General features: G+C 38.1%; 1 protein-coding gene across 1 annotated transcript in view; it reads right to left on the bottom strand.

Annotated features, from left to right (window-relative positions):
- Positions 1–3225: 3225 nt before the first annotated feature.
- The window catches only part of LOC137622063 (uncharacterized), a 75056-nt gene continuing 68281 nt past the window's right edge, over positions 3226–10000 (bottom strand). The window contains 3 exon segments of the mRNA XM_068352539.1: positions 3226–5206; positions 5468–5634; positions 7305–7496. Of these exon segments, the coding sequence (XP_068208640.1) occupies positions 4963–5206; positions 5468–5634; positions 7305–7496 (603 nt within the window). The 3' untranslated portion in view covers positions 3226–4962.

Below are 10000 nucleotides of genomic sequence, written 5' to 3'. Positions count from 1 at the left end.
GCATTTACACTGACTTGCAGTGGTGCCCTTTTAGCTCGGGAAAGTTTCCTGCTCTCTGATTGGTTAGAATGATCTTGTCCAACCAATCAGAGATCAGGAAACTTTTCCAAGCTAAAAGGGCACCGCCGCGAGTCAGTGCAAATCTGCCTCACTAAAAAGAATTGACTATAGTTGCAACTATTTCTAAAGTTTCTTCGCCACTGCAAAACACACAGCAGTTTTAAGTACATGACATGGATTGGTCAATAGTAAAAACATCTTTATATTTTCTCTCCATTTCTACTGAATACCTAGATCAAATACAAAAAAAAATATTTATACACATGTTTATGAAATTCTTATATTGATCTTGATTGCACCCAGTCTGTATGAAACATACACTGTTAAAAAGAACCCTTAATCTTAATCGTGCAAATATATTATTCTCAGCTGTATTTCAGTAAAATGCAGGCGACCTTAATTTTGCCCTACTTTGTTATCATCTTTTATGGGTTGGTGACCGTAATATCATCCTTTTACTTGAATATATCCTTTTTAAAACGGTAAATGCCTGACAACATTTAATGCAAGATTTTTACAATTTTTTTTACAGCAAATTTATAATATATAACATTTATAATTTATAATCTATAACATTATTTGTATAGGTACAATGTTAAATAAACCGTAATCTTAATAGGAAATTTCAGCAAAAATATACTGCTCTCAGCCGTATTTCAGTAAAATACAGGCGACCTTAATTTTGCCCTACTTTGTTATCATCTTTTACGGGTTGGTGACCGTAATATCACTCCTTAACGTCAACATACCCTTTTGTAAAACGGCAAATGTCTGGCAACATTTATTCCAGGATTTTTACCATTTTTTAACGGCAAATTTTTTAACAGTGTATTCATACGTGATAAAAATTGCTTTTATATACAACTCAGTGGTGTGTGATTTCCTCTAGCAATTGCGCTCTTTTGCGCCTATGTTCAAAATATATCACAGTCAACGCTTTATCTTTATAATCATCAAATTAGCTTGTAAGGTGCTTAAATAGTCTTCAAAATCCTTAAATGATCTTCAAAATCCTTAGATTCTCTTGCAAAACCTCGCTGATGTGCAAGTGAGATAAAATGATGCGAGAATAGTCAGCTATTAGGCCATACTTGAAGACTCCAAAAGAAGAGTAATTCAAAGATTGTGTGTGTGTGTGAGAGAGAGAGAGAGAGAGAGAGAGAGAGAGAGAGAGAGAGAGAGAGAGAGAGAGAGAGAGAGAGAGAGTTATCATTTGCAAATCATGAGGATCTGGCAGATAAAGTGGAAATGTCAAAAGTTTTCTACGAGGATCCAGCGAGGTGTGGCGTAGAACACACGATGGTGAACGAGTATCAAGACGAGAGTATTGGCTGTGATGGGATCTTCTTCTTACTCTATCTTATCACACTGATGTATTTTCATGGCAAACACAAAGCTATCAAACGCAGTGGCAGAGCTGTCTAGCACAGAGCTATCATACATAGAGGCAGAGCTGTCAAAAAGAGCAATCAGACGTTAAACTGTCAAACACGGAGCTATCATACACAGAGGCAGAGCTGTCAAAAAGAGCAATCAGACGTTAAACTGTCAATCACAGAGCTATCATACACAGAGGCAGAGCTGTCAGAGAGAGCTATCAGACGTAAAACTTTCAAACAGAACTATCATACACAGAGGCAGAGCTGTCAAAAAGAGCTATCAGACGTAAAACTGTCAAGCACAGAGCTATCATACAGAGAGAGAGAGAGAGAGAGAGAGAGAGAGAGAGAGAGAGAGAGAGAGAGAGAGAGGGCTATCAGACGTAAAACTGTCAAACACAGAGCTATCATACACAGAGGCAGAGCTGTCAAAGAGAGCTATCAGACGTAAAACTGTCAAGCACAGAGCTATCATACACAGAGGCAGAGCTGTCAAAGAGAGCAATCAGACGTTAGACTGTCAAACACAGAGCTATCATACACAGAGGCAGAGCTGTCAAAGAGAGCAATCAGACGTTAGACTGTCAAACACAGAGCTATCATACACAGAGGCAGAGCTGTCAAAGAGAGCTATCAGACGTAAAACTGTCAAGCACAGAGCTATCATACAGAGAGAGAGAGAGAGAGAGAGGGGGGGGGGGCTATCAGACGTAAAACTGTCAAACACAGAGCTATCATACACAGAGGCAGAGCTGTCAAAAAGAGCAATCGGACGTTATACTGTCAAACACAGAGCTATCATACACAGGCAGAGCTGTCAAAAAGAGTAATCAGACGTTAGACTGTCAAACACAGAGCTATCATACACAGAGGCAGAGCTGTCAAAAAGAGCAATCAGACGTTAAACTGTCAAACACAGAGCTATCATACACACAGGCAGAGCTGTCAGAGAGAGCTACCAGACGTAAAACTTTCAAACAGAACTATCATACACAGAGGCAGAGCTGTCAAAAAGAGCTATCAGACGTAAAACTGTCAAGCACAGAGCTATCATACAGAGAGAGAGAGAGAGAGAGAGAGAGAGAGAGAGAGAGAGAGAGAGAGCTATCAGACGTAAAACTGTCAAACACAGAGCTATCATACACAGAGGCAGAGCTGTCAAAGAGAGCTATCAGACGTAAAACTGTCAAACACAGAGCTATCATACAGAGAGAGAGAGAGAGAGAGAGAGAGAGAGAGAGAGAGAGAGAGAGAGCTATCAGACGTAAAACTGTCAAACACAGAGCTATCATACACACAGGCAGAGCTGTCAAAAAGAGCAATCAGACGTTAGACTGTCAAACACAGAGCTATCATACACAGAGGCAGAGCTGTCAAAAATAGCAATCAGACGTTAAACTGTCAAACACAGAGCTATCATACACAGAGGCAGAGCTGTCAAAAAGAGCAATCAGACGTTAAACTGTCAAACACAGAGCTATCATACACAGAGGCAGAGCTGTCAAAAAGAGCAATCAGACATTAGACTGTCAAACACAGAGCTATCATACACAAAGGCAGAGCTGTCAAAAAGAGCAATCAGACGTTAAACTGTCAAACACAGAGCTATCATACACAGAGGCAGAGCTGTCAAAGAGAGCTATCAGACGTAAAACTTTCAAACAGAACTATCATACACAGAGGCACAGCTGTCAAAGAGAGCTATCAGACGTAAAACTGTCAAGCACAGAGCTATCATACACAGAGGCAGAGAGAGAGAGAGAGAGAGAGAGAGAGAGAGAGAGAGAGAGAGAGAGAGAGAGAGAGAGAGAGAGCTATCAGACGTAAAACTGTCAAACACGAAGCTATCATACACAGGCAGAGCTGTCAAAGAGAGCTATCAGACGTAAAACTTTCAAACAAAGCTATCATACACAGAGGCAGAGCTGTCAGAGTGAGCTATCAAAAGTTAAACTGTCAAACAGAGCTATAATACACAGAGGCAGAGCTATCAAAGAGAGCTATCAGACATAAAACTTTCAAACAGAGCTATCATACACAGAGGCAGAGCTGTCAGAAAGAACTATCAGACGTTAAACTGTCAAACACAGATCTATCAAACAGAGACTGTCGAACTCTCAAGCAGTCATATGAAAACTGTATTGTTTATTTTGGCCCTGTATGAATTTGAACTATAATGGACTGCCTCAAGTAAAACATTCTGAGCGACAACTCTATCCTTTGTTGATCGAGAGAGAGAGAGAGAGAGAGAGAGAGAGAGAGAGAGAGAGAGAGAGAGAGAGAGAGAGAGAGAGAGCAGCTTGTCATCAACCAAGTGCTTCATTTTCAAACAAGTGCTTCGAATACTTTGCAACCGGTGAACAAGTCAGGAGAAAATGTTCAAAATGAAGTTTTCGTGTAAAAGAAGACATTACGAAATATATTGATTTCCGAGATGAATATATATAAAATCATTCTTCATCTCCCAGGTACGTTTCACCTTATGTGGTGCACTGTAGGCGTTTTTTAAAGTCTTTGTAGAGTTTCTTCGGCTTTTTGCTGAATTTGATGTACATAAACCTATCTTAAATACCTCAGTTCTCTCTACCTTTCTTTAATTTTTTTGCCCAAACTCCCAAATTGTACTCCATAGTGTAACTGCAGGGATTTGGAGGCATTTGGGACCTGGATGGACTTCCAGGCATTTTATATAACCAAAATTACATCAATCCAAACCAAGTTTCTCTCAAGGAATTAAAGTTCTAACCATTCTAGAGGCATCGGTCTAGGCCAAACGCCCCGCTCTGTGAAATTTCAAATTTTGCCCAAGTTAGTGGTACAATTCAGGGTTGTGATGCTCCACTTTTAAGCTATGCCCTCCAAATCCCCCCTCCTCCTTTCTTGGCCTGTCCAGGAGGTGCACTTCAAGTTTATAGAGCGCCACATTGAAGAGGGGCAGCCCCACTGCCCCCAAATTCTTTACCTGCACAAAAGATACACTAAGATTTGGTTGGTCTCTCTAAGACTACACTTCTACTTTTCTTGATTCAGATTTTCGTTTGATTATAAAGCAAGACAAGATTGTTTATCACATTTAGAAGACTTCTTTCCTTCTAAATTAATTTTCAGCATCAAGCAAATCATGAACATAGAAAAGATGATTTAAAGATAGGAAATATTTTGATTTAGTCCTCTTCAGTATTGAGTGTATACTCAAAATCTTTTCAAAAAAATCTCATTCGTTTAGTTTATCAATTTTATAAACTAAAAGTTTTTTAATGTATTTCAATTCTTGTTTTATGTCGTTGTTAAATTTATTCTTCTCAAGAACCAACACATAAAAAAATGAACAACGGATCTCAATTGACCTTTTTTGACTATAAAAAAAAACCATATTAACGACACACTAGAAAAAATTAATCGCGAAAGATATATGTGTATACGAAATACATGTGCCCATTGTTGTTACGATGCCATTTAAGCTACATAAAACCTCCCAATTGTACAAAAAAGTAATAAAAAAAGGAAAACAAAAGAGATAATCTTAGTATCTCTGCAAAGGTGTAGGTGGCAGCACCGGCGACGTATTTCTCTTAATGACGGCCCTTGGGATCGCCCAGTCGTCGAATTCCACGAAGTCCGTCATGACGATATTTGGTCCTTGGGGCCCCTGGGGTTGGTGGGCCACCCAGGCGCCCACTGCGCTGTTGCAGGGCCCTGCCATCTTCTTCTCCAGCATCCCCGTGAAGTGCCTCAGGAGATATCTTCCGGAGGGAGTCAAGATGCACCTGTGGAGGATCGAAGAAAAGTTGGTTTATTTCGTTTTTTTTTTTTTTTATTTCGAATAACTATAAACAAATAACACACACACACTCTCTCTCTCTCTCTCTCTCTCTCTCTCTCTCTCTCTCTCTCTCTCTCTCTCTCTCTATAATTTACACCTGAGATCAGCATAGAAATCCTTGAATCTTTCAAAATAAACTCCCCCCATATTATTCCCATCTTTGCCATCTGAGAGAGAGAGAGAGAGAGAGAGAGATTTAACTCACTGAGTAACGAAGAACGTCTGAGGATCTCTCTTCTTCAAATGCTTCTCCAAAAAGGAGATCATTTTGGTCACCGATGTTGTGTCCGGCCAAGGATTGGGGATTGAGGCGCTGGACCAGAGCCAGGACACGGCTTGCATCGACTGGTCGTGTCTGTAGAACACCAGTACCTGGAATAAAGAAACAGGTTGAACTAGAAGGGCACTCAGTAGAGCGCAGACCTCCGCCCAGGCAGCTTATTTCTCAACCTTTTGCTCAACCTAAACTTTGGACCTTCATATGGCGTGGATTTTCATACAGTCAAATATGAACCAAGTTTGAAGTCTTAAACCTGGAATAGATAAAAGACAGGTTGAACTAGAAGGGCACTCAGTAAAGCGCAGACCTCCGCCCAGGCAGCTTATTTCTCAACCTTTTGCTCAACCTAAACTTTGGACCTTCATATGGCGAGGATTTTCATACAGTCAAATATGAACCAAGTTTGAAGTCTTAAACTTGGAATAGATAAAAGACAGGTTGAACTAGAAGGGCACTCAGTAGGGAGCAGACCTCCGCCTAGGCAGCTTATTTCTCAACCTTTTGCTCGACCTTGACCTTGACCTTTGATCTTAACATGTATTAATTGGCGTGGATTTTCAAACCCTCAAATGTGAACCAAGTTTGAAGTCTCTGTGACAATGATGTCCAAACTTATGGCTGATTAAGTGAATTGAACATTTTCCTTAAACGTGACCTTGACCTGTGACCTTAACATGTATTAATTAACGTGGATTTTTATACACTCAATTATGAACCAAGTTTGAAGTCTCTGTGACAACGATGTCCCAACTTGTGGGTGATTATGTGAATTAGACATTTTCCTTGACCGTGAACTTGACCTTTCACCTTGACCTTTGACCTTCCAAAATTTAAGCACTTCTAGCTTTTTACATAAGAGTTAATCCCTGCAAGTTTCATTACTCTACGATTAAAATTGTGGCCAGGAAGCTGTTCACAAACTAACACACACACAAACAGGGGGGTAAAACATATCATCCTTCCAGCTTCGTTGGCGGAGGTAATTAAACCGAAACTTGCTATTACCGTTAATGCAGTATTCTAGAAGTTTTATTCCAGCTGCGACCAAGTTGTGGAATGATCTACCAAACCAGGCAGTTCACTGGTTGGAACTTCAAAAGTTCAAACTTGCAGCAAATGTTTTTTATGTTGAACAGGCTGACATAAGTCTTTATAGTTTGCATATGAAATATCTGTTTGATGTTGCTACTGTTTTTAAAATATTTCATTTTAATTGTTAAATATTTTTTATATCGTTTATTTATTTCCTTATTTCCTTTCCTCGCTGTGCTATTTTCCCTGTTATTATTATTATTATTATCTTTTATTATTATTATTATTATTATTATTATTATTATTATTATTATTATTATTATTATTACTTGCTAAGTTACAACCTTAGTTGGAAAAGCAGGATGCTATAAGCTCAGGGGCCCCAACAAGGAAAATAGTCAAACGAGGAAAGGAAACAGGGAAAAATCAAATATATTAAGAACAGTAACAACATTGAAACAAATATTTCCTAAATAAACTATAACAACTTTAACAAAACAAGAGGAAGAGAAATGAAATAGAATAGTGTGCCCGAGTGTACCCTCAAGCTACTGGAGCCCTTGGGCTTATAGCATCTTGCTTTTCCAACCAGGGTTGTAGCTTAGCTAATACTAATAATGATAATAGTAGTAGTAGTAGCAGTAGTAGTAGCACTACTAGTAGCAGTAGTAGTTACGTACCAACACCTAGTATCTAGCGAAATCCCAGGCCGAGGTCTAGGCCTACCCACCTGATATTTGTACCGCGCGAGGTAGGAGAGCGTCAGATGCTTCAACTGTTGAATGAAAGGGCACAGGAGGTCGGAAAAGGTCTTTTTGAGAAGGGCGATGAGAGCGGCGTGGTCATTGGCACTCAGTCCGTGGAAGTGTTGGAAATCTAGAAGGACTACTTCTCCTGGATGCCTCATCAAGAAGTGGGATATCTGCGGAAGGTTTTAAGAGTGTTAGACATAGGTTGCCTTCGGTGGGGTTGTAATTGTGTGTGTAAATAAGATTGGATTATTATTATTATTGCTATTATTATTAAATGCTAAGCTACAACCCTAGTTGGAAAAGCAGGATGCCATAAGCCCAGGGACCCCAACAGGGAAAATAGCCCAGTGAGAAAATGAAACAAGGAAAAATAAGATATTTTAAGAATAGTAACAACATTAAAATAGATCATTCCTATATAAACAATAAAAACTTCAACAAAACAAGAGGATGAGAAACTAGATAGAACAGTGTGCCCAAGTGTACCCTCAAGCAAGAGAACTCTACCCCAAGACAGTGGAAGACCATGGTACAGATTGATTTTATTAAGATTTCTATAATGAAGATTAAATTACATTTCTGTAAGGAAGTTTATTAAAAAAAAAAAACAGCTCATAACATATCGATATAAAATGTTGCATACTCAAGTATTAATATATTATTGTCATTATTATCATTATTATTATTATTATTATTATTATTATTACTAGCCAAGCTATAACCCTAGTTGGGAAAGCAAGATGCTACAAGCCCAAGGGCTCCAATAGGGAAAAATAGCCCAGTGAGAAAAGGAAATAAGGAAATCGATAAATGATGAGAACAAATTAACAATAAATCATTCTAAAAACAGTAACAACGTCAAAACAGATATGTCATATATAAATTATCAACAACGTCAAAACAGATATATCATATATAAACTATAAAAAAGGGAAAATAGGTTTAAGAATTTAAATCTTGGTGCGTTGGGGAGTTTTTGTGAGTGTTTGTAAGTCGACCCAGAATATAAATGCTTTTAAGAGACAACGCACTTTTATGCTTGGATTTTTTATATTTTAATTTTGTCTTTATCTTATTTTGCATTTGTTCTTTTTTTTTTTTTTGTTCAATTTCGTCTTCGGGTGTTATTGTTCTATCCTTGGGTTTTGCCTTTTGTCTTCCGTCTTTTCCTTTTGTCGTTGGATTTTTCTGTATGTTCATCCAAGGTTTATAAACCTTGCGTTCGCCTATTTGGAGCTACTAATGGACGAGAGTTTATAAAATTATTCGTTGTGAGGTTATAAAAATGCCCAGATGGTAAGAGAACTCTAGACATTAAGGCTTTCAAGAGGAAGCTGAAGAAGACTCTTATTTCATGAGTCTTCTGAGCGATGATTTAACAGTAAATGAACAATACGTGATCTGAAATGTTAAATTACTCTGAACGATCAAGGTAAAACGACAGTGGAGGTCCTGTAGACTTTACAGGACCTCCACTGTGTAGAGAGTAGGGTTCTCCTGCTGTATGGGACCGGAAAAGCAGCCATCAAAGTAAAGTAAAAAGTAGCAAATCCAAGTGTGTCCACTTTAGACCGAAATTCTACTGGACCCACGCATGCGCAGTTAGCAAGAGCAAATAGGCAATAACTCTAGGTGTAGGTCAAACGCTATATACTGAAGGAAGATAGGAAGGCTCAAAATAGAATGTTAATACGCTAGTTGGCAACTCCAAAGTGAACACAATAGTTGGTTGCTCCGATTTCAGATGGCGATGTAGGTATACATCGTTTGTCGTCTGTTTGTTTATATTCAGAATTTGACAGTTGACTCAAACGAAATCATGGCGCCGACAGTAAAGAAGTCACACAAGTGTGTTGTGTGCCACAAACAAAAAGAAACCGATCCTCATTTGGTATTTCACAGGTTCCCTAAGGACAAAGAACGGTGAGTCCAAACAGTATAATACCTGCAGTATGTGCTGCTAATGAGTAAGCCCCACTGATATTGGATGTAAGATTAAGGCAAGGCATCCACAGTAAATCTCTTTTGTTTTTCATTTTTTGTTAGCTTGTATGCTACCTTATTTCTATCTCCATCCCACTTTTGATTATTTTTGTGTGTGATACAATTTTGTGTTATTTTGATCCTTCTGATTGTACATTTATACATTTATTAGTTTATAATACTAAACTATACATGAGTGCATCATGCTTTTCCATTTCAATAAAAAATAAAATACAATTGTGTTTTTATACACCTAATATCTCTCCATCTTACAGTGGCCTACAAACTGTAATTAAATGTATGCCTACACATAAGCATTTGTGGCTAAGTTTAACAAATCAGATATACAGTATGTTTTAATTCATTCGAATGTGGTATTGTATAGAACATTTAAAAATGGTTGTAATATACTGTACAATACTTAAATTTGCAAGAAAATTAACTAAATCATAATAGCTATTGAATTTCTGAAAAATAGACTGAGAAACACAATTTGCAATTTAGTTACCTAAAATTTAAGAATATCATGAATATATGAGTAAAATATACTGACACAGTAATGCAAATTATGAACAAATATGTCGCAAAATTTACAATCGAATTCCATCCTATATACCCGTAAGCATTACCGCTCTGAATGTTTGGCTGCTCGCTCAACAGATGGAGCCATTGGTTTCGCATGGGAGTATCT

This window comes from Palaemon carinicauda, chromosome 28 (assembly GCF_036898095.1).
Source record: "Palaemon carinicauda isolate YSFRI2023 chromosome 28, ASM3689809v2, whole genome shotgun sequence".
NCBI lineage: Eukaryota > Metazoa > Arthropoda > Malacostraca > Decapoda > Palaemonidae > Palaemon > Palaemon carinicauda.
This window is presented reverse-complemented; position numbering and strand designations above follow the sequence as displayed.